At 40.1% G+C, this 26322-nt stretch overlaps 1 protein-coding gene across 1 annotated transcript in view; it reads left to right on the top strand.

The window, feature by feature from the left end:
• Positions 1-2120: 2120 nt before the first annotated feature.
• si:ch211-127i16.2 (probable flavin-containing monoamine oxidase A) overlaps positions 2121-26322 on the top strand; it is a 65304-nt gene continuing 41102 nt past the window's right edge. The window contains exons 1-7 of the mRNA XM_034229495.1: positions 2121-2238; positions 2364-2451; positions 4449-4629; positions 5704-5818; positions 11503-11660; positions 12922-13011; positions 15171-15255. Coding sequence (XP_034085386.1) covers positions 2121-2238; positions 2364-2451; positions 4449-4629; positions 5704-5818; positions 11503-11660; positions 12922-13011; positions 15171-15255 — 835 coding nt within the window. The remainder of the gene's footprint in view (positions 2239-2363; positions 2452-4448; positions 4630-5703; positions 5819-11502; positions 11661-12921; positions 13012-15170; positions 15256-26322) is intronic.

Here is a 26322-nt window from a genome sequence, read left to right as displayed (position 1 = left end):
TTGTGGGTTTTGACGCGCCTCTCTTTGTTTCCAAACAAATCAGCGGAGATCGTAGTTGAATCAGATGAGCTTTATTCATTGATCCACACGGTACATACAGGAGGACACATTTCTTCGCTTCATAGTAACTCAAAAGTGTATCATTTTCCAAAGTAACAAAAAGAACACGGTCAAAAGACTTTTCCGTTTCCCCGTCTATCACCCTCAGCTGTGTCCTATCAATCTACCATATATAGGCATAGCCATGCATGTGATACTGACGCACATATCACACATAATAAGTGAGCCTTAAATTAATGCATTTTAAACCATAATGTGACTCACAAAAATAGCCGATAATTTACAGTATAATCTAATTTATATTATTATTAAGCCCAACATTCAGACAATAATAACAAAAGGTAAAATGGCTCTAACAGGCGCTTCTAGTGGTTCGCGCTTCAACACATTTTACGTTATAGGCTAGGAGACGGGACATCTCTAAGCAGTTGACTAATCACAATAGAGCTGACCAGCTAACCAATCAGAGCAGACTGGGCTCTGGTTTCAGACAGAGGGTGAAAGGAGGTGCTGCAGCATAGTTAGTATGTGAAAAATAAAGAACTTTTTGAACATTAAAGCATGGAGACATGTCACAATAGAGACACTAAATACAATTATGAAACCCGTTAATTAGCATAATCGGCCCCCTTTGAAACAACAACCATTTGCACTTCACACCTTTAATATATGTCCACAGGCATATTTTTATGTTTTATTTGTTTTACATATTTATTTATTTTCATTTCAATCAAACACAGATGGCAAAAAGCACAACAGGTGGAAAAGGCTAATTATAATGTAAAACAGTTTTAAAAAAAAGAAATTAATGAATAGAATAAAGTAAATAAAAAGGTACATTAATAAAAGTAGGTGATGTCAAACTTTAAAAACAGACTTGGCAACATGGTTTCTCACACTTCCTCTTGCATGGTTGTTATCCCTCTGTTGAGTAAAACATGTTTCAGGGATTTCTTCCCATGTTTTATTTTCAATATGTTCTCAAAGCTAAGAGTCTTTTTTCACAGCACTGCTCTCTGGTGCCATTCTGGCAACAGCTTGATATCATTTGCTGCTGATTTTCTAGTAATTACTCCAATCTGTGTACGTGTTACTAAAGGGAGATGATTGTTTTTTAAGTAAGTCCCAGTTGTTGTTGTTTGGTTATCAATTAATAAATATCCTAATTGTATATAGTGACAGAAATCGAATTTGTTTCTCTTTTCAAAACAGTGGAATCTGATGATTGGCAACATCAGACTTGTCTCGGGGCTCAAGTTGTTCAAAAAGATCCAGATTGGTCATTCATAAAATTAAATAGAACAACCATATTCTGCTAATACACATATATTTCTTGTTAACAGAATAACTGAATTACAATCAGTGCTAAATACATTTTTAACTTATTTTTATTTAGTTGACATTTGATGCTACTTCATACTTCTTATCCACTTCAAATTGAAAGAAAATGGTGTACTTTGCTGGCAGTATAAAAAGTGTTTGAAGCTATCGCTTAAAATTGTGATTACATTAGTGGATCAGTTCAAATCCAGCTTTATGATAAATAGTATTCCAAAAAGGCCATTCTGCATAATGATTACTATTAGTTTGTGATACATTTTGATGCTAATACTTGTCTACTTTTACTTACGTAACATTTTGAATGCAATATTTATACTACTAACTGAGTATTTCAACAATGTGGTGTTATTACTTTCATTTAAGTAAGGCCTGTAAAGACCTGAGTACTTCTTTCACCTCTGCTTTCATAAAAACAGTACTTGCTGACTGCAGGGGGTTGCAGAGTTGCCAAAAACGCACAAGACCTCCCATCTGACAGAGCCTTTACTGTTCAAATAACAAAAGCCTGTCTCTTATTACTGGAGTTTACACTTTCGACTCTCTAAAGTAGGTCAAAAGCTCATTTGTTCACAGTTCCAAAGGGCGCTTTTTATGAGAGAAGCCCAGGCTTTGCAAGATAACCTAATTGATACGGAGAAGAAAAGGGAATACATGTTAGATTTCTGTTTCTGACTCCACAGTTTACTAACACACGTTTAGGTTGGCACTCCAGCTCGACTATGACTGCGGACATTTGGGACGTTATTATTGTTGGCGCCGGGCTATCTGGGCTGAGTGCAGCTCATTTGCTCAGAAAAAGGAATGCCAAGTTCAGAATACTGGTACTGGAAGGAAAAGGTTTGTGGAATTGAAAGCAAAATGATGACCTGAAATGCGAGTCATTTTATACTGGATTCTTTCAGCTGTGAAATTGTTGAAAAGAGGTATGCCTCTTACAAAATCATGCGTGGTATTCCATGCAGATCGGGTGGGAGGTCGCACAGTGTCCACTGAAATACCGGCAGCTAGTGGAGTCGATCGCTGGGACTTTGGAGGGCAGTGGATAGGAAGGTAAGGAAGAAAAACTACTGGAATAACAAAAATAGGAGTCATAGACATGTTAGCATGCTAGGCTAATGTAACTTTTTAAGAGTCACTTCAGGGATATCTTTTATTTGTAAAACTATGTATTACAAGGATTTTCTTAATTGACTAGAGAAATTTGCTAATAATAAGACTTTGATTTATTAGCACTTGAGATGGTGCAGAGGTCCGCTGAATATGGCACACGTGTAAAATCATAGATTCTGGAGTGAGTTGATAGAATCAAATGGAAATAAATGTCATACTTGTTACCCTTTTTATCATATAAATAAGTGCATAGAAACTTTGAGGAAATCATTAGGGTGGGCCAAATCTACAATACATGATGTAACAATGTACTTAATGACTCAGGCCAAGTGGTGCAGCAGACAGCATTATCACTGGACAATGGGGCTGCGTTGGAACCAGTCAAAGATAAATGGGTAAAAATGTATGATGGTCACTTACTGTATACCATAATTGCCCATTTATGAGAACGTCTTAAGTAGGGTTACTTGTGAAAAAAATTGTAAAAGCTGGAAATATTTGAAAATGAGTCATAGATAGATTCAAGGGCACAGTGACGAATACATGGTTTATACAATTAACTGTGAAACAAATATAATGGGGATTTGTATTGTTCAATGCTTGGAAGTTGGCATTGTAGTTTCAAGGCTTTGATGCAGTGCTGCTTATTGTATTACCAACTCTTACCGGAATGAATTTTTTCTATTTGGAAGTATTCATAAATGGATGACATGGATATGTAAGTAATGTGATTGTTGTCTTTGTTAGATTTACACAATGATAGGTAAACAAATGACGGCTAAAGGAAGCGGTGGATTAAGTACTCATACTAATACTCTTGATGGAGTAAAAGTACAAAAGTATCAGCATCAAAATGTATTCAAAGAACAAAAATAAAAATTACTAATTTTGCACAATGGCCCCTTTCAGTAACATAAAGTGTCGAAGTAGCCTACTATATAAGCCAAAGGTATTCAACGTATCAGAAATGCATGTACCAATTATCGCTCATTCAAAGTATTTTATTATTAAATAATGATCATCCTGTTTTATGTAAACGCATTTTGATCCCGTTATTTGTTGAGCCAATTGTAGAGACTTTATCAAATATTCAATTGATAAGTATACTGAATTGTTTCATATGAGCATATAATGTGTTTTAGATGTAAAAAGTAAGTAGTGATAAATACATAGTGATAAAAGTACGATATTGCCTCCGAATTGCAGTGGAGTAGAAGTATAAGGTAGCATAAAGTGGAAATACTCAAGTAAAGTACAAGTACCGTACTAAGTTACTTTCCACCACTGTCTACATGTAATGGAGATCCACTATAAGCACTACAGAGTCTGTTAATCATGGAAAGTTTGCTAACACGGCAAACGTGCTTCTCTCTAATGGTTCTTGCGTACATCAGCTGAACCTGTCTATTTTCATTATCTCATGGAACATTGTCTCCTCGCTGTTCCAGCCTGACAAACTGATGTAAAAACACTTTTATAGCAACTACCTCTACCAGTCCATCTCACAACAGTTAAATCTCTCATAAGTTTTCATAGAACAATTTATTGAACGGTTACTCGTCTAAAGTCTTGTTTGAAAGAAGGATGTTTCTGGGAAGTTTTAGTCACGATTCAGAAATGTTCTGAAAGTAACAAGCCATCAAACCTTTTTATCTAGGAGGCGTCTCGCTGGTAGGATAACACATGCAGTCAGCTCTTGGCAACCCAAATAGAAGAACACTGTTCAAGAGCACTTTGAAGACGTTTTAATGGAAGAGGAAAGAGCATCTCTCAGTTGCTTCATGTCAACATGTTGGCAGGTTTTTTTTCGTTGTGCAAAGGCTCACTCAAGCAGTGTTGTGCACACTCTACTATCAGAATAGATGGATACATGTTCACATAACACCCTTAATTCATGGCAAACAAATAGCATGATAACTACTTACTCTCTCTTTCAGCACTCAAACGCACATCCTGGAGCTCATAAAGGAGCTGGGCTTAGAGACCTATCCGCAATTCAGTATTGGCAAGAAGGTGCACCACATGGGGGGTCCAGGCGCCAAAGTTCGCACCTACAGCACTAGTATCCCTGCTTTGTCCCCGCTGGTGCTGATGGACCTGACCCAGCTCCTGTGGAAGGTGAGCAGACGTCTGACTAGAGAGACTATCCTTTGAAAACCTAGAAATGACTGATAGGTATCAATACAATACCACAAAATATCATACATAGTTGATAAGTGGTTAAAGTATCTATGTTTATATTATTACACTGCTTTGCTGAATACTCAGTTCTGATTGGTCAGTTTAGACATTTCAGAGGTTGTACATTCTCGCAAACAGACCACTGCTAAGGAGAAAAAAGGGACTATGTGCAGTCAAATCAGTATGTAGAAAAAAGTCAGGCAATTTAATGTAAGCCATAGAAGACAAACATAATTTTTCGCCATCAGAAAAGCCGACAGGGAGATCAGGATCCTGATGTGAAGCGGAGGATCTGAACATATCCCTAGTTTAAAAAACGACCATGCATACAAATCCATTGATCTAAAAAACAAAAGAGATTATAAAAACATTACACTAACATTACAAAGTCTCTATTACAACAACAACAACAACAACAACAACAACAACAACAACTATACAGACAGATCAAGGTACAGATGGATAACATGTGAATACCAGCACATTTATCGGTACAACTATATAAGTAATTTCAACTAAAGATTCAAATTTCGGTCAATGTAATGTTGACAAGACTGTTCGGTCACTATCCTTGTTTCGCTCCATAACCATTTTGCAGCATTATTATTAATGAATAAGTTGTATTGTATTGTAAATGTACAGGTATACAATAATATACATCAGCAGGTATACCATATTACTTTTGAAGCTAATTGTTACAACACTTTATTTTTATAATCAACTTAATTGACATTAAAAATGGACGTTGTAGTGGTATTTAACATTTATAATACTGGGTGCTGTGTGATTGAGGACACATGTATATTCATAGCATAGCAAGTACTACAAAATGTTCTGGCCAGGATCAGTGCTGAGAGGAGCAGCGGGAGGTAGAGAATATGGGGCACGGAGCCCTGTCAGAACCATGTTTGGCAGCCTCCAACTACTCTTGTTTTGATCAATGAGATCTTTTTGCTTCACAGTGGTAAAGCATTGTGTGTGAGTGTGTTGTATTGACTACTTTTTACTCAGATTGACAGATTGCTTGCCACAGTGTGCGTCCAGGATCCTTCAATGACTCCCGGTGCTGTGGAACTGGACAGTATGACTCTGCAATCGTACATTGACGAACAAGCCTGGACTACAGGTTAGGTTTAAGAGTACTTTCAAACAAAACTTACTCCATTTTGCTCTTTTGACAATGTTTCCAAGGTTGGCGAATCATGGTGAGTAACAAAGACTTTCAATTTAGTGATCATAAGCATTCATCATCTGGAACCTTTTAAAAGTTTCATTAATTATTTGTTGACATATTCACGAGTGGATTAAAGTTCTCATGCCATTCTTCGAGCCACGCTGGTTAGTCCATAGATACAATTAAATAACAATACAAGTGTTAGTGCAAATTGATTCACCAACACATTTTACCCACTATAATAATATGTCAGAACAGAAATTCCTCACAATAAGACAATACAATTAAAAATATAGTACATTTACCATGATACAGAACAGTACCAAAGTACTACAAATACAAATTTGATAGGCTTCAACTATAGTTAGATTCATGTGATGAATGACATAAATAATTGAGGATAACAATTTTCTGTTGATTAACTAATTGTTTCATCTCTGGGTGATTCTCACGAAACCACCTTTGGTCATGTCTGTGAGGAATTGACAGACAAAATTACAAAAATAATCAAAATAATCAATTCTATATCAAACTGCATTGTGTATTGTATGTGGTACTATTGCTATTTTTGTAGTTGAGGTAGTAATTCATATTTTTTTCACCATTTTTCCATGTAGAAATTCATTACCGTAATGCGTCCGGAGTTTATTTTTTTACATTTAACCCCAAAATATCACAATAAATCTGCACAATTTAATACATACATAAATACAAAAAATTGTTGAAATGGTACATTCTTACTGGTAATATAATTATTTTGGGTCTAAGATTTATGAATTAAAATATTTTTGGATTAATATGTGTGTCCGGAGCATGTGAAGTTCATTACCGATGCACTGCCTATTTGGCCCCATTACAATTCCTGTTTGTTTAAATTAGTTTTTTTTTTACCCATGATGCATTGCATGGAAGAGAAGATGCAAGATAGCTACAAGGTAAGATGTCTTTTCAAGGTTAAGCTATAGATATGTTAAAGATTCAATTTACTGACACCCCAGTGTACACTACTAACTGTCATTACCGTAATGGGGTATTATATAATGTTTTTTTTAAAGTTATTGATTCCAAAATCAATAGAAAAGTTGCTTTTATAGAGCCAGAATGATAGTGCAAATATTTCTTTTGTAGCATCATGGCTATGCTAATTATTATGCTAGCTAGTGTTATGGTCATTCATTACCGTAATGCTCTGCATTCATTGCCATGTCATATAGGCTGTTACGGTAATGAACAAAATTGTTGCGGTAATGAAAGAAATGTGTGCAGCTATGTATGGTGAGCTTTAACTATAAATAAATAATTTATATATATTATTTGAATCTAATTTATTTAATGAATACTGAATCCCTCTTGAAATTAAGTTCAGAAAAGGTGGAAAGGAAAAGGGCAGCTTCCAAGGTGAGGGTGGTGAAGCACAGAGAGAAAGTGTACAGCAACCCAGATACATAAGGAAGGAAAGAGAGAGGTTAGAACAGGACATCTTCACATTGTGTGTGTGAGAGAGAGAGTGAGTGAGAAAGAGGGAGAGACAGAGAAAGAGAGAGACTGAGAAAGAGAGAGACAGAGAGAGAGAGACTGAGCCAGTGTTTCCACCAGGGGGCCGTCTTGCCTTCATTGGATGCCCTTTTTCAGCTCGGAGCGCCCTCAACTCGAGCCGAAGCGGCCCAAAAAAAAGATTTATCCGAGAGAAGATCGACAATTTTTATCGTTTAAATCAGGGGTTCCCAAAGTGTGAGGCGCGCCTCCCCTGGGGGGCTCCAGAGAGCTTCAAGGGAGGCGCAGCCGCCAGAAAAAAATAAAGAGAAACAGTGAAATCTAGCTAGTTAACTTCAGCTAACTTTATGCGAGCTGCAAAATATGGATAGATTTTTAGTGAAGTTACCTAAAGTGAGAGAGGAGACAGCGTCTGTCAGAAAACGAAGGAAGTATGACAATGATTATTTGAAGCTAGGATGTTCATGGACCGGTCCTGATGACACTCCACTGCCACAGTGTGTTATCTGCAACGAGGTGCGAGCTAATGACAGTATGAGACCATGTAAACTCCGGCGTCATATTGAGACGAAACACCCATGTTTGGTGACCAAGCCACAGGAGTTTTTTGACCGGAAGCTCAAGGAATTGCAGTCACAGAAAAATGTCATTGACACATTTAGCACTGTGAATACAAAGGCAACCGAAGCATCATACCGAGTGGCGTTACGGATAACTAAGACAGGTAAACCTCACAACATTGGTGAAACGTTACTCCTCCCTGCTGCTAAAGACATCTCCGTCTCAACTATTTCTCTCCGAGTGCAACGTATGAGGAAGCTGCCATCCTTAACCTCAACATGTTTAAAACATAAAGATAAAGAGGTTTAAAAAAGCTATTGTTTAATGTTTTAAGGAGGTGACGCTCAGCCAATCAAAAAATAGGAAGGTAGCGAAAACAGAGCATTTTATGACATTTTCTCACCTTACATTTTCTCTTTGCAATGCAATTGAATACCCCTGCATTATAGCAACAATAATAATAGCAATAATAATTGGGAGGGGGGGCGCGGCTGTGATTATGTTCTCTGAGGGGAGGCTCACCTTCCCACACTTTGGGAACCCCTGGTTTAAATGACAAAAAGGAAAATGACATCCCTCTGTTGGAGGGGCAAAGGAGGCTGGTGGGATTTTTTTCGCCGCCAACAAAGCCGGTTCCTGTGACGGAAAAAAGTGTACTGCCAGCGAGCCTTGCCGTTGGCTCTCAGCCCGAGCCTGAGTTGCCGCCATCCTAGTCTCCGCCAGCATCCCCCGCCCGTGCAGGTGCCCCGGGGCCGGAGTTGTCGTCATCTAGCCTCCCACCCCATCCAGAGCCTACGCCATCTGACAATGTCACTTCTACACCCGTAAGCCACGAAGAGAAACCGGTCAGCCACAACAAAAGGAAGTTTGTCGGGACCTGGAAAATGAAGTTCCCGTGGTTGTGCTATAATAAACAAAGTCATAAAATGTATTGCACACTATGTGTAAGGGAAAAAAAGCACAACGTGTTCACCTCGGGGACGTCCAACTTCAGGGTGAAGACTATAGAGATGCACATAAAGGGGGTGGATCACAAAGCAGTGCTAGATGCACAGCATTTACGGAGAAACAACATTCAAGTGGCCGTTAATCGAATGGTCTGTGCCAGATCAAAGGCGGTAATTGCGGCCAAGAGGAACGTGTATTACCTGGCAAAAGAACTGTTGCTGACACACAAAAACAAAAGCTTGAATGAACTGTGCATTCTGCAGGGATGTGAAACCTTGGCAGAACTGCGAGTTTCAGAGAACGCCCTCACAACGACATAGTGCAGGACATGCAGTGCGCCGTAATGTGCTGAAGGAGGATTTCATTGCAAAGTTAAATAACTCAACATTCAAGGGGCTCATGACTGACGAGTCCACGGACATTTCGGTGGAAAAGCTTCTTTGCACATATGTTAACCTAATAAATGACGGTGACTTAGAAACCCACTACTTGTGCAACACAAAGATAATGCATGCGACGCTGCTACCGTAACGCAAACCATTAAGGAGCAGTTGCAAAATTACAACATCGACCTGAACGACATAACTGGCGTCCGTACAGATGGGGCAGCGGTTATGACTGGAAGAGAAAATGGGTTCGGGGCGCGTTTTAAAAAGGGAAAACCCAGCCATCGGTGGCACACACTGCGCTGCACATAAGCTAAACTTGTGTGCCCAGCAGGCTGCTGTGGCGATTCCATCCCTCCAGCGCTACCAGAGGACGGTGGGCAGCATCTATGGATACTTCTCCAACAGCAGCTCTCGGCAAGCACGGCTTAAAGAAATGCATGTCATCCTGGACACTGATGACGTTCAGCCTGCTGTAACCTCAACGATCAATGCGCTGTGAGCCATGCAGATTGGAGATGAAGGCGGCCTAAAATTCCAAGAATTCTTGGCCAACATTGTGGAGAAAAACGGCGAGATGTATTTTAAGGGAGAAAAGATAAAGGCCACCAGGGCGATGCGGCAGGCCGTGGATGGTGTAAGGCAGCGCTTCCTCGACACCCTCATCCAGAATATTGAAGATCGTTTCCCCGACATCGGCCTCTTTTCCGCTTTTCGCATATTTGACCCATGGTGTCTGCCACGGGACAACACTGAACGTGCGCGATTTGGACGCGATGAGATGCAGACCATCCTGGATCACTTGTGCCCAGCGGGACGGGAACCTATCGTTGACACGGACACCTGCAGCGCAGAGTGGTCACCTTTTAAGGAGCTGGTCCATGCAAACTACAGCAACAATTCCTTCCAGGAGTTGGTGAAGATCATGGCTACACAACATGCTGGCTTCCTACCTGAAACCACAAAGCTCCTGGCTGCAATCTCGGTCATTCCAATGAGCACGGTGCGGTGCGGACGTGGATTCAGCATTCAAAATCGCATAAAGACCAAGGGCAGGGCAAGAATAAAAGCAGAAAATCTCGACTGAATCTGCATTGAAGGACCACCCATTGAACAGTTTGACTTCTACAGAGCCCTGGAAAAGTTTAGAGTGGAAAAACACTACCGCATTTTCCAAGGACCATGCAAGGAGCGATGTCCCTGCCGGCAGCGGTGATGTTATACAGGTACATTATGTATCATGTAACAAACGTTACGTTACTATTGTCTATTGTGTGTGTAAAGAGACAGTATATAAAAGTAACGGTGCAATTCAAAATTGTGTGTGTGTGAATATATACGTAAAGGGAAAGTATTTATAAAGCAATAGTATATCTCTTCTCCATGTAAGGTCATTACCATAACAAAAGCTTTTCATTACCGACATGCTCTGTTCATTACCATAACACTTCCTTAATAAGTTAATATGTTGATAGGAATATGGAAAACCTTCACATTTTCATTTTGTACAGGAAATGTTTGGTATGTCTGTTCATATTTTAAAATTGTCTTTTTTCAATCAATTGTACAATTTACACCACAGTAAAAGTCAATGTGTGGAACATAAAATTGTGTTACGGTAATGAAGTTAATAACTAAAATTATTATATTATTATATATTTACCTGAATTATTACACTATGTGACTACTTGTGACTATTGACAGCAGCATACGTTAAAAAATAAAATGCCAAACATTTACTCAAATATTCAGTTATCATCAATTGAAAATGTGTTACGGTAATGAATTTATTTGGTCAATGACTTGTTAAAACTCTCTAAAAATGTGTTTTAAAACATATACAGAACTTTTCTTTTACTAGGGCTAGTTCATTTAGAACCTGGTTGATACTAATGAGAACAATTATTTTCAAAATCTGCATCGAACTGTTTTGGCTCATGTTACACCAAGTTCGTGAGAATCACCCACCTTAGAGTAATTCAGTATTTAAATTAGTATTATTTAAGCCTAATCCATTTAAGACATCAAATTGGGATAATATATTGAGACTGTAATTACATATTGTCTTGATGAAATGAATTAATCCTTTCAGGTGTCTTTATGCAATGTCTTTGGTTTATTCACGGGTCAATGACAGGATACATTAGTTTTGACACAATGTATTGGTTACAGTAACTAAGGTAACACGGTCATTTTGTCAGAACACTTCATTACTGCATGTGTGATTCATTCATTCCTTCCTGTCAGAACTAAAAGAGGAGATGGGACTGTGCAGCAGGTCCCTCTTTGGCATGGAGCCGTCCCAGATGTCCTTCCTCTTCTTCCTCATGTTTGCTGCAGCAGCGGGGGGGCTACTGGCTCTGCTGGAGAGCACTCCAGGTTGTGCACAAGAGCTAAAGATAAAGGTATGCAGCTTCTATCCTTCCCAAAGTGCATGTTGTTGAGTCGAGGGCTGTTGTGAGACAGGAGTTATTTTCTAGACTATCACTTCAGCCTCTCTATATCTCGTTCAAACACTGTCCCACCATTTCCTTGTTGACCTAGAAACACCATCGATTGGAAAAGTTTAAACACTTGGTGCTGTGGACTTGTATTGGATTTCCTATTTTCTATGAGCTCCCTCAGCATGGAAGTGATGGTTCCATATTGTTTTAGTTTGTTTTAAGCTATTGCTTCTGAACTTTCTCTCTCAGACTGTTGGAGTGTAAGAAAGGCTCCAGGCCATAAAGGGAAGAAAAAGATGATGGCAATAATCTATAACTGCGTTTTAGAAAAGTTCTGCTACTTTTTTTTTTATCTTCAGGTATTTTCTATTAGGACATTTCACCAAGCATGAATGGTAATGACACAGATGTGGTATATAATAATAATAATAGTCATGATAATTCATAACACCCAAGGTCTACTTAGAATTCATAAAATATTCCAAAAAAGGTTAAAAACTGTATAAACAGACAAAAACACAAGCAGGTTAAACACATAAGGGGCCCTATTATGCTTTTTTTGGGGGGGGTGGGGTTCCCTTTCCAGTAATGTTTAATAGGTTTGTGTGCATGTAAATGGTCTGTAAAGGCTAAAATCCCACAGTTACCCTCCCATTGGACTCCTTTGTTTACTGCTGTGACATAGTGACATCACTAACACTCTCCTCTATTTGCTAGCGCTCCAAAAACATTGTAAAGGATAGTCTAAGCTGGCCAGCTAACCAATCAGAGCAGACTGGGCTCTGGTTTCAGACAGAGGGGGAAAATAGGTGCTGCAGCACAGGCAGTATGAGAAAAATAAAGACCTTTTTGAACATTAAAGCATGAAAACATGTCACAGTCAAGAAAAAAATAAAATAGTAACCTGACGATAATAATAATAGGGCCCGTGTGAAGCAGCATCAGATGTGAGAAGTCTTATCAGTTAACAAATCAAGGCTAATGAAGGTACTGTACACGTCACTGACAAATCCTCTTAGAAGCCAGTTCTGAGGCCGGCAGATGTCTGAGGTGAAGATGCTTACGAATTGGTACATATATAACTGGATTATCTGCATAGCTCTCTAGTCCCCATCATGGGTTTGTGGTTTTATTAATGAGTTTAATAAATCATTATTCTTCAGGCATTTTGCCCATTGGAGGTATCAATTGATTTTAATTTGCAGTGTCTGTGTCTCCACAGGGAGGCACCCAGCAGCTTTCTCAGTGTCTGGCAGAACGCGTCGGGTTCAAGAACGTACGGCTGGGCTCTGCTGTGACGGCCATATGGCAGGTAGAGTACAGTAACAGCTCACTCAGGGACTGATGAGGCCCGACGCAGAGATAACAGCTTCCTCACTGAGGAACAGGCTGTCTGCTGTGAAGGCACTGTCCGCCTCATCCTCAGCTGAGAGACCAAGTGCTCCATGCATCCTAAAGTCAAGGGCTTTAACCCATTTTTAATAACCAATGTTTAAGTTTGTGTCATTAATCAAGCAAAGATGCAGAGAATTAACTGACTGCGGGCTCTTAATTGATTATTTTTGGTATGGTTTATATCACAGTAAAGCAATTCTTTTTTAGTTCTGGTCATTTATTGGAAGAAATACTGCGTGTAAATGAACAGATGTCATCCTAAGTTTTGGGGAATTGTGAGGCAAATATTTTCTGAAATGTAATTAGTGCTCAAACAATGTGTTGATTAACACTTAGAATGTCATATCTACTTTTAGTTTAGTTTTTTGAGTGAGTGATCAAATAATAACTTTATATTTTACACTGTTAGTTGGACAAATAAGCTATTACAAGAAGTCACCATGTTTTTGGAAAACTATTCACCAATACAATTATTTGCAGTTGAATCACTTATATTAAACATAGTTAGTTGCACATGTCTATATGCAATAATATTTAGGGTAACAGGAGGCTGTAGCGTGTCCGGACATGCACAGCAGTGACACCCTTCACACTTTGCCAGTCTATCACAGGGCTAACACATATTGTGTGACAAGCTAACTCACATTTTGTTCCTTGAGACTTTGAGGAAAGCTCAAGCAAATGTCAGTAGCTTCGCCATCTCTACAATTAGCAAACAGTGTCTGCTTTAAAGAGCAGTTACAGTTACAGTGGTGGGACGACATGAACTCCTGAAGGGTTACAGAAGGGTTTCACTGGTCTAATGTCTTCTGAATAAATGTTCCTTTCAGAATAAAGTTATCTGGATTCGAGTCAAAAGAGATAGAAATACAATTTTTTTAAACTCATAATTATCAGCATCCAAAAATATCTAGCCGTATCTAAAGATTAGCTTTCAATGTTGCACAGCGACGTTCTGTTGTGAGTTTTAATTACCACCAGAGGCTTATGTTTGGTGATGAAAAGCTCCAGTGAAATAAAGTAGAACATCTTTCCAACACAATGTCATTAACCCACCTCTATTTTTTTTACGTTTTCATAAAATACTACAATATCTCTTTTGCTTAGCATAATGTAACATATTAAAAATACTAAACGTTATGGAACTATGTTGAATGTATACATATCTCAAGCCATCTTCCTTCACTTTCAGTCAATGATGAATTAACACAGTAGCTGGATTTGTGCTGTAAGTTATTTTGGCATGTCAGGAATTAATTCATAAGAAGCTCAAGGTTTAAAGGTCACCTATTATGCAAAATCCACTTTTTCATGTATTTTATACATAAACATGTGTCCCTCTGTGTAAATAAATTCTGAAAGTTTCAGGAAAAAAGATTCGCTCACTTTTTGTCCTGATCCATTTATATAAAAACCTGTCTGAAAATGAGCTGATCAGATTTTGGCCACTTTATGATGTCATAACGATGTTTTGGCTTGTGTAACCATTAGCCAATCACCAACCAAGGTAACACCCCCCCCACCTTATCACCTGAATCTCCTCCTAGAGCACCATTGTGTTCTTTGTAACCAAATCTCTCTCTGAGGGGCGTGGGGAGTGGCTCCTTATTTTCATCTAAAGTAACAGACAGAGAATCAGCACTTTTGAAACAGGGCTGAAACAGAGGGGATTATGGGATGCTGCAATGCATGATCTGTTTGGTATTTGGAGCCAAACACTTCAGAGACATGTTTTGTATATATCTGAGACCTATAATATATTGATGAAAAACAGTATAATAGGGGACCTTTAATGAAAAGTATGCAGACATGCTGATTTTGTTTGCCCTAAAGTGGAACAATTTAGCCAATGCAATTTAAAACATGGACAATTAAGATACTTATATATCGGGTCAGCTACTCGAAAAAGTGTACTAATTAAGTTAAATACAATTTGTGCATACCATATTAGAATAAATGTGTCCAAAATCAGTCACTTAATCACACTTAAAGCTCCACCACAGCAGAGAGGATGTGATGTACTAACACATGCAACTTGCTTATTAAACAAAGCTGTATTTGTGTGTGTTCAAACAGGATGCAGAGTGGGCCCGGGTTAGCACCACCACCAACACTTTCCTGTGCAGGGCCGTGATCGTCACCTGTCCCCCTCACTTGGCAGGTCAGCGTGCGTCTCCCACCTCTGTCCACTCGCTAAATGAAATTCTCACTGATGCAGAAGGCAAATAGCCTCCTCTCGCACTACGTCAGTCAAATGTGGCAAACTGTGCACTCATGCAGATACATCTTTGATTTTGCTAAATCTCTGGGGTGGTGGCAGTCAATTTGTTTGGAATGGAATCCACCTGAGGTCGGGCTATGGGCTGGGGAATTGCCTGGATTGAATTTTTAACCAGAGCAAAACTTTAACTTGGGGGGGCTAATGTGACATTATCGCTATGGTTGGCGGTTGAAAGTGTAAAACACGTCATCATTTAGGCAGCAGAGGGGGGGGGGGGGGAAATTGGACCCCTGTGGTAGAGTGTAACTGTTAGGAAGAACCGGAAAGTGTAATTGAACAAACTAATGTAGCATTTAAAAACATGCCATGTTGGAACTTGGAAGTCATGTGCATACGAGATCATGCGTATCAGTGAGTTGGAGAAAACTTTTCCCACCCACGAGAAAAGACAACTTTTTTTCAGGTCAGAAAACAAATCCTACCTTTCCGACTTGCTACCATCTGGAGGGCAAAACACTGGTGACTTGGAGTTGAGTTCATGTTTGCTGTTTGGCTGGTGCTTGTCACACTGGAGTCTTGCTTTTGCCAGGTTTGGAAGGGGACGAAGCGGGATCTTCGGTGGGGTTTACACTGGGCCTGTGCCTGTTTGTACTGAGCTGGCAACAGATCTGTCACTGAAAGCGTCATACACAGAGGCATGGACCATAGCCAGGATCCTTAATGAGACAGGCTTGGGAACAGTGCTGAATAATGTAGCATGGGTTGCTCGGGCTCAGATGCCACTCTTTGGCCTTAAATCAGTGCAGGGAGATTTACAGGGACTTTTTTATAAAGCCAAAGTCGGGCCAGTGATTGAGACGTCACCTTTCCCAAAATAATCCGTGGTGAATAAAAGAGAGGATTTCTACTTGAAGTCATCGGTGTAAACCGGAGTACTTTCCATTTAGTATGGGAGCCAAAGAGAGGCGGATTCAGTTCTCAAGTCTCTTGCTTTTTAGTCAATGATTGGGTAGATGGATGAATGAACAAAGAAATACTGTCTGGGCTCCAATAGGTGCTTGGCATCAAAAGACATCCACCATTGCACACGAACGCTGGATATGAGCGGTGTGTTCCCCAATATATCACGTTTGTCCCATTCTTGGCTCTTGGATTTATCTCCCCTTTCATCCATCCATCTTTTATAATGAGCTCCGTCAGTTTGTTTTTTCCCCTTTTTTGTAACCAATTCTCTCACTCACCTCAATGATTTATGAACTGTTTGGTTTCACAGCAGAGATTGTTATGCATGAAACAGATTAGCTTGGAAATACGAATTTTGGCCATGTTTTGAATTTCGAAGATGTGCTTGAAGTATAGGCATCATAGTCGGTTCCCATGTAGATTATTTCCGGGACTGCACAGTAAAACGAAAATAATTAAGCTTTTGGCAGCGTGCAGTTGGAATAAAATGCAATTAGGCGTTCAGTCTAATATTCAGCAGTAGTTACAGAGACAGCTCTGCAGTTACTAAATTAACATTTGGTTCAAAGTGTTTTTTTTTCACTCTCTCCTTATCCTGACAAGTTCCTGACAGAGCATGCCAACTGTCTGGCTGCGAGTTCACATATGCGTGGAATGTCTAAGGATATTTATGGCGGATGAAGCAAAGTTCTCGATGTTGCTCGCAAACCTGACTAAAAGAGGGCATTTCGTCTGATTGCGAGTGAACTTGACAGGCAGCCAAACAACACTATCAGATGTTGCTATCTGTCTTCCCGTGGAGGAGGAGCTGCGTAATGACAGTGGGCTCGGGCAGTGATGAGGAAACTATTATATCTGCCACTCACCGTTTAGTCCAGAGGCTTGTTTACACTGGTGAAAAACAGGTTAGGCGATGATTTGCCAAGTGACACTGTGAGCCAGCATTCTAGGCCAGTATCTACTGTGCTGTGAATGAAACTAATGGAGCCTCATTTAGGGATTACATGTGAAGTGGGAGCTAGAGTGATTGTGAAGATAACCGACACAATGGGATTGTTATCTTGCTGCAGTTCAACTCTTTAGAAAGGAATAAGCTTACCGTGTGTTTTCCGCATGTCTACTGATTAGAAATATAGGCTAGGATGGAACATTTCGACAGACTACTTTTATAAAGCACTTTAACAGTCTTTGCAAACCCTCAAAGCAGTTTTTAAATATACAAACAGAGGCGGAGTCTGTCATACCAAACATTCACACACTGATGATCCATCGGGAGAAATGTGGGGTTAAATATCAGGGTCTGGGGATCTAACCACTCTCTCTTAAAGGTCCCCTATTATACTGTTTTTCACCTATATATTTATTATTATTATTATTATTATTTTGATATAGGTATCAGATATATATAAAACATGTCTCTGAAGTGGTTGGCTTGAATACCAAACAGATCATGCATCGTAGCATCCCATAAACCCCTCTTTTTCAGCCCTGTTTCAAAAGTGCTGATTCTCTGTCTGTTACTTTAAGGCCCGGACACACCAGGCCGATTTCGGCCGTCGATAGATGTCTGGCCGTCGATGAGCGTCCTGTCGCCCTACTCAGATTGGTTTGTCCAGCACCGTCGTGGCTTTTCGGCCGTGCCGACACCTTCCGCTGAATCGGGAGGCTGTCGGCAAAAGGCTGTCGGCAAAATAAATGACTCTGATTGGCTGTTCAGCTTAGCGAATCAGTGCATGAGAAGCGAAACGGAAGTGAAGAAGGCACTGACAGACGGCTATTATTTTTCATTTTCCAGTACCGCACTAAACATGTTTTCGATAAGTCGTTATGTGAAACAGTCTGTGAAACAGTCTGCGATGGACGAGAGTGAAAATGGAACGCACGCTATTTGTTGTTTGTATATATCACGTAGTCTGTCTTCCAGTTGCCTCTTTTGAATCAAAGGTCCCATGTCATGCTTTTCCGGTTATTACCCGTCCCCTTGTGTGTTATGAAGGTTTGTATGCATGTAAACGGTCTGCAGAGTCACAAACCCTCAAAGTACACCCTGTAGGGAGTAAAACTCTAACACAGAAAATACCTGTCTATGCTGCCCCAGAACGCCTCGTTGGAGATTTCTCTTTTTCCATTGTTTGCTTCCTGGGTACAGTGACGTGCCCATACCCAAATGGACCCTTATCCCACGTAGCAAGCAGGAAATTAACCCAGCTCACACTGTCCGCTCCTCGCAGCAGCAAGCCGCGCAACGTCCCGCCAACACGGCACCCAGAACCCACGCAGCATTCTCATCTGTTTGTCATTACTGGTGTCATTTTCTGGTTGCTAACGCCATTGTAACACATAATCACTGATGTTCCGCTGTAACGGTGGTGGACTCATCAGAACAGACTGGGCGAGCTGACTAATCAGAGCACAGTGGGCTCACAGGGAGGGGGGGGGGGGGGGGGGGGGCAGGAGCTCCAACAAGCAGTTTAGGACAGAGTGAATGCACATACTGTACTATACAGAGATGCTGTAGATGTGATAGTTACCTTGGTTGGTGATTGGCTAATGGTTACACAAGCCAAAAAACGTTGTCATCATAAAGTGGCCAAAATCTGATCAGCTTATTTTCAGACAGGTTATTATATAAATGGATCAGGACAAAAAGTGAGCGAATCTTTTTTCCTGAAACTTTCAGAATCTCTTTACACAGAGGGGACACATGTTTATGTATAAAAGATTTGAAAAAGTGGATTTTTCTATAATAGGTGACCTGTTAAGCCCGAGAGACCCCGGTACCGGGGCACTTCCGCAACATCTTGCAGGAAACAGTGTCTGAGGGCATGTTCATTTAATAAACTATGAATGTTTTATATCCATGTAACGGGAAGAAACTCATCTAACTGATCATTATTATTTATTTATTTTAAATAAAACCCACAATGCTAACGCTGAGCCTCTGAATTAGCAACGAGCGAAAAATGACAGCTGACTGCACCGAAATTCACTCACAAAACCTTATTATTTATCTTTGCACATCCAACAACACATCGTTTCACATCGTGAGGTGACACAGAATCGAAGGGTACCCTCATTATCACTCAATTTTACGAAATCGCGACTTTATAAATAAAACATGTGGCGCTAGGTAGCTAAAAATGCTAACATGGCTCACCTGTGTCGTAGTCTGGTCAAACGTCGTCTTCAATGGCATATATATATAAAATATATATATAAAAACGCTGCTGAAGTTAGTCCATAGGTTAATCCAATGTGTCTGTGTCCCTTTGAAATGATTTCTGATAATCCATAAGCAATAAACCTGCTTTTCCGTTTCTAGATGTCAGAGCTAGAGATAGCTTCATTGTGATGCAAAACTACTTATGCAAAGCCCACACCTTTTTGTTTTACCATGTGTGTGAGTGGGGAGATTCCCCTTCGATTCTATTGGCTCTAACGGTCAGAAAGAGATGTCAATCACTAAAATCGACCAATGGGTTCCAGAGAAACGGTAAAACTCCCATTTCCACCCAAATCACCTCAGAGGTGGAGTTTTTTTTAGCTAAACCTCTCTAAAAAGGTCAAATGTCACTTGTTTTGCATCAATATTTATACAGGGTACTTATTATATGTTGTACTTTGGATTCCTAAAGCTTTTAGTCTACCTTACCATCATCCAAGGGTAGTATTCACTATAAGTAAAAAATATTTTTGGACGGACACTATAATTTACAGTTTTTTTACTATGTCCAATCTGAATTGTCTTTAAAATAAAAAACATCTATATTGTTCTGACTCTTCTACATCCAACTCACAGGTTTATAATTACATTGAGGAAAAAGATTATTAATTTAACCCTTTTAGAAGGGAAGATATGGTCATTTGTTCTGGGAATGTCATTTTCGAGCCTGAGACCTGAAAAACAGGCTCAGGGCTAAACTGGTTAATGGTGGCAGCTGCAGCTCTACCTCCTGAGCCGCAGTGTCACCGTACATTAGTACATTTTGCTTGTTAATACTTTGTTTGGCATGGAAAATGTTTCCAATCTCAAAAGGGCATGCCATGCTCATCAGTCTCTTCAAAAGCTCTCAGCATTTCAATAAAGCTATTGATATTTGAGGATTTTTCCAAAAATTAAATATTTGTTTTGTACAACACATCTTTGACACGAACAAATTGTGTAAAGGATACTTTTATTCGAAGAGTTGTAACCAGAGCTGGGACTAAAAACAGTTTGTACTCAGTAAGGAGGAGATTTTATAGTTGGTGTCTGTTGAGAACTGGATCCTAGTTATCCAATTGCTCATGCGTCACTGACTATCAAATCTTCTTCTCTATGCAGTCGGACATGCATGTTCCAGTTTGTCTTAAACATGCAGAGGAAAAACCTGTGCTAGCTCTTTTTCCACCCAACTATTTATCATAAATTTCAACGAAAAATATATAGAATCGTATTGATTGTGTCCAAATAGCAACCATTAAAAAGGATATAAATGAATATACCTCAAACACAATTGATCAGCTCCTAAGGGTTGGTGTGGTTTGATCAGATTTGATTGGCAGCAGTGTTGCTTTTGTAACATATTAAGAAAAAAAATGTGTTCAGCGCCTATACGTTTTCAAAATAAAATGCATTTTGCTCTTTGTGGTCTACCAGCGACAGTACGTTTAGTTGGCCATGTATTCATAGGAGAGGAAAGCCATACAATATTAAACTAGAGGTAAATGAATTCCTGAACTAATAAGGGAACTTTTAGCCAAAAGGGTCATCCTCCTCGAGTCTATTTTGGTCCAGAACCAAGAGCAAGAATGATTAGATTACGTCAGAGCTGCAGAGTGAGTGTGTGTGTGTGAGTGTGTGTATCTGCTGCACCTACCTAGCAATAGCATTCAATTTCAATAAGTGTCAAGGGTCTACGCACATAATTCAATAAAAGATTGGTGATGTAACGTGTCCATAGATACAGGAATCCATCGTTACCATGGATTAAGTGGATGGTGAATATTGCTGCCGCTTCCTGATGGCTTTACAGATGAAGCCGGTGAAGTCTGTTTCCTTTATTATTCATCCCTTTGGTATTCATCTGTGGTTACAGCTTTTGTATACTTGCTAAGAGTTATGCCATACTGTAAGTCAGGGGTAGGCAAGTAAGTTTGGCCGTGGGCCAATTTTTTGCTGAGCCGCAAGATGGCGGGCCAGAACATAATCAAAGCCTAATTCAAGGAATTGATTTTGGTAAGAGGGCGCAGCGCCCCTGTTCCCCGATTCAGAAAGAACTCTGATATCGCTGATATGCCCCCCCATCAACACTCTGATGCGCAGTCAGATCCGCTGATTGGTTCACTGATGATATAGGCGCCCAATCCAGAGCCTGAGTCTGGCTAGACCCGCCCAAAGGGAGGCTCGTCCTCTCTAGCCCCATTTCAGTCCCAAAGCCAGGGCTATTATCTGTATTTTAACAGACTTATCTTTTAAATTGAGGTGTATTTATTGTTCTCTTCAAAGTTTATTTTTCTCTGAAATTGTAGGGAGGATGGTCCTCCCTTTCCTCAATGGACGAGCCTCCACTGAGTAAAGTAGAGTTATTAGCAGTGTTATTTAACATACTTTTATTCTGATAAGTATTGTCAAGTTCTCTGGGTTTTATTGGCATTTATTTGAGTGTTTGCCCACATTTGAGAGGCTTGAGGGGCAACAGAGAATCATTTTTCCTTTTCTTTATTTCAACTTTTCAAGGACACATTAGGATTCTTTCAGGTTGAAAACCTTTAAAAAATACCAAAGGACAAAATAAATCAATTACAGCAGTTGTGCTTTGCAATTTCATATATTATAGCCTAAATTAATCAGTAACCAAGTATTTTACTCAAACTCAATGTATTTAATAGTTAAATAAGTACTTTAATTGACCTGGTTCCCCCCAACCACACATTTGCCATATGTGACCCGCTCTATCGAAATCAATCGGAACTCGCAACGGCTCATTTCAAAATAAACGTGGATTTGCGTAAAAAAATAGTTTTTCGGGGATCGGGTGTTTTGTTTGATTTTAAATAAACAAAGTCTTGGCTTTCAGAATATGACATTTTTATTTCCAAAATCACACGATAAATACATGTTTGAAGCTTGTAAAGGGAAGATGACAGCTCTCCCTCCACTCTGCTCTTCCACAGCGCCGCTTCCCCTCCCTCCGCTGACATTATGAATGTAAGCGGATATGTCGGGACAGAATTGATTTTACCGGACAAATTTGAAACTTACCGGTCATGTTTCAATAATAATAATAAGAATGGTGTAGCAGAGTTTCTGTTAGCAGGTAATCACCGGACTAGGACCGGATATGCTGATGTTTAAAATTCAGTTAATGGGCTCATTTTTATATTGCTTCAGTTTATAATCGTTACAGATCGAAAAGTTCAGATTCATTTTTCAATAAATGATTCCACAAACAACATAATTATTACATTCAAACAAACTACTTGTAGTATATGAAGTACATTATTCAAAAGTTTACATTAACTTTGAATAATAACACGGGAGAAACGGATGCTCTCTTTTCCCCTCTCCCTCCCTCTCTCTCCTGACAGCCCGTCAGTAGAGGCTTCTCAATACTCAAATGTCCCCTCCTCGACTCCCCTCCTCGGTTCCCCTCCTCGAGACTTAGACCCGCCCACAGGAGATGCGAGCGGAGGACCGAGGAGGGGAAGCAGCAGACGTTTAAATACATGATAACTCCTCTCCTCTGAGCGGTCATTTTAAAGAGACGTCCGTTCATTATTACGTGGCAACAGCTGCATCAGCTGTCGAGTGTTTTGTCATAGCGCTGTATCTCTGTTAGATCAGCTGAATATTGTTCCCCCACATATTTACTTTGAATTCATTGAGAGTGCGGTATAATGAGACAATAACAGACTACAGATGCGGACACACACACACAAATATATTTATATAAATATATACAATTTAAAGTATGAGAGCACTCTCATAATAACGTAACACAATCAGAGACTGGATATATCCCCCCCTCTCTCTGGTCGCTGAAATGGGGAATTGAAATTACGGGCCAAAAGTTGTATTTACAAGTAGGCCTATTAAAAGTAAGCAGAGGACACCACACCAACTGAGACCCGTCTGTCCGCCGCATTTACGCACTGTACAACACACACCTACACACTGTACCACACACACCTACAGCTCCTAAAGCATAAGCCGTTGTGTATTTTATTATGTGAAGCAATGGTCTTAGAAAAATATCGACTCTTTGTTTGTAGATATCTACTAAACTAAAGCAAATAAAGAGAGTAGGCCTGTTATACTGAGTGATATATATTATACACACTGCTCTGCTTTCTGCATGGACCTTACAGCTGTTCTCTCTGGAAACATCGCGACGCGATGAAAGCAGTTTCTAAAATAATATCCAGGGGATGCATGCATAGCTGTCATTGGCTGAGATAAGTCCGGCCGTGCGTCACGCCTCCACCGTTCCCGGAAATGCATCCGTGGAGGAGCCGTGGAGGAACCATCAGTGTACCCTCGGTTAGAGCTCCTCCAGAGAGCCTCCTCGACGCTCGATCCTCGGTGTGCATTTAGAGAAATGAGACGTCCTTCAAAATGGCGCGCTGAAATTCATTTCCGGGTCACTACTAGAGGACCGAGGACCGAGGAGTCGAGGAGGGGAAATTTGAGTATTGAGAAGCCTCTAGTTTCTCATGCAGCTCGCTAAACAGTGGGCGGGGCTTCAGGTGATCATGCAGGGCTGCGTGTCTCCATCAGACTCAGCAGCTGATCTGATCTCTCTCGGGTCCGGTTACACTTCACTCGCGTTTATGACCATATCGATCAGATCCAGCTCTCCTGATCGGCCTTTATAGAGAGCACCGATCAAACTATTAAGAGTGAATATCGGCCGATAAGGACCGGCGGCCGATCGATCGGCGGCTAACGGAAACCCTGATGTGCGACTGTCGGTCCTATGTTGTAAAAAATAAATAAAAATATCAAAATAATATTTTATTTTTGATTCTCAAAATTACGGGCCAAATATTATTGCTAGCGGGCCAACAATGGCCCGGGCCGCCTGTTGCCGACCCATGCTGTAAGTGGTTCTCATATCATTGTTTGGATCGAAACGTTGACACTTTGAAGTCTAACGTGAAGGCTTTTCACATGACCATCATCTCCGGCGAACTCCTACTGTAGCAGGAGGCTGCGCATGTAATTGCCTCTTCGTCTATGCTTTCACAACAAGCTGCTACATCATGTGCTGTGATCTATTGGCTTTTTTTAGGATGAAAGAGACAAACCAATTTCACAGTGGACACAGGAACAGCCACGAAGCAAACTTCCGCTCTGGCTAGCTTTAGTTCTTTTCATACCATTTGTAATTCCCTCGAAGCACAGGCAGACACAAGTGGCTTTCTCATAACGGGTTTATTCCTCCGAATCCACCGTGAAAACTACACAAACAAACAGTATAAATGACAAACATAGTTTCGTGTTAGACACACAATAACATGCACAGCATGTGAGATAACTAGCAAGGTAATAACATAAAAGTAATACAAACACAACAACATACCTCGTTGGGCTGCATGCTCTGTATACAGAGGGAAGTATTCTTCAGTTCTCTTCACAACTTATATATGTATAAGAATACAAAACTAACGGAGCTGTAAGTATCCGTGCATCTTACTCTGAGGGTGCTTCTCATGTTCTCGCTCTCTAACTCACGCGAGAACAGCATAACGAGACGTGAGCTTGGACTTCAAAATAAAAGACGAAATATTGCACGCATGAAACATTACAACAATAATAATTAGTACACTTAGAAAATACACATTACAGTTAAATTATGAACATGTAAAGGCTGCACTTACACCATTCAAGTTTATTTTTTTGCACTGCTCTTTGTAAATTGCAATCTGGAAGCAGCATCTCTGGATCGTCATCCCTTTGATGTTATGTCTTGATTTGAGTGGCTTTTCATGTTTTTTACTTTCCTCATCCTTCTGACAGTCAAAGACGCTGAAAGTGCCTGTGTGCTACGGTGAAAGTTCTGAGTGAGAACGTATTGGACATTTCGAAAGCCCCTCGCTAAAGGCCCAGATGTAACTCACTGGTCGGTGACAGGAAATTGAAAAAGCAATGTTAACGGTGTCCTGTAGGGCATTAACAAGAAGGGGAGTGAGGCAGCATGGAAATGTCACAGGATGCTAAAAGGAGAAAGTGAGATTGAGACGGACAGAAAGATGGTGAAACAACTCGAGGAAACCATTATAGGGACGGGGATGTGTCGAGGGTCAGGAACCAGTCGTTGTACAGATTGCTCTGGAGGCATTAGATGTGCTTGAACTTGCAGCCACTTTCCAAAGATGACAGCGATGCTCAACGCTGCCTGATGAAATGTCAAATAAGAGTACTTCAATTCAGGCTGGTGCAGATGAGGCGTGTGTCACATGTTTAAACCAATGTCCTGTACTTTTATTACATTTCATCCACTATAGTCAAATTATATTTATTCCTCGAATGATTTAGGTTACCGATGATGTCCAAGAGATAAATAACATCATTATAAATAAAATGGCTGATTAAATAACTAGAGGTAGTAATTCAAGCAAAATGTGTCTAACTCTGCATAATAAAAATATCCAAGTGAAGTAAGATGCATCACATAACAATAATACCGTCCATTTAGTTATTGCAGCATTAGTCTGCATATCCAAAGACCTGTCCATCGATCTGGGAGTGTTAGCAGGTTCTGATCGTGTGTGTTAAAATGTGGTTCTGCGGAAAAGTGGTGGATTGAGCTAATTACCAACATCAACACCTCCATGTTTAATTATATTAAGCATTTTAGCATGCTTAATCTGAAGATGATAGGAATGATTTGCAGGTAATACAAACATTTTTAGCCGATTTGCCCTGGAGGTGAAGTCAGTGGGCGACTGAAGTAATTTCAATTTATCCTGAAGGAGACATGGGCATATCAAATGTCCTGTCAATCTCTCCCACAGTTGGTTCAGATATTTTAACAACACTATTTTCGACATTATAATAAT

The sequence above is a fragment of the Gymnodraco acuticeps genome, unplaced genomic scaffold (genome assembly GCF_902827175.1).
Source record: "Gymnodraco acuticeps unplaced genomic scaffold, fGymAcu1.1, whole genome shotgun sequence".
NCBI classification, from domain to species: Eukaryota; Metazoa; Chordata; class Actinopteri; order Perciformes; family Bathydraconidae; genus Gymnodraco; species Gymnodraco acuticeps.
This window is presented reverse-complemented; position numbering and strand designations above follow the sequence as displayed.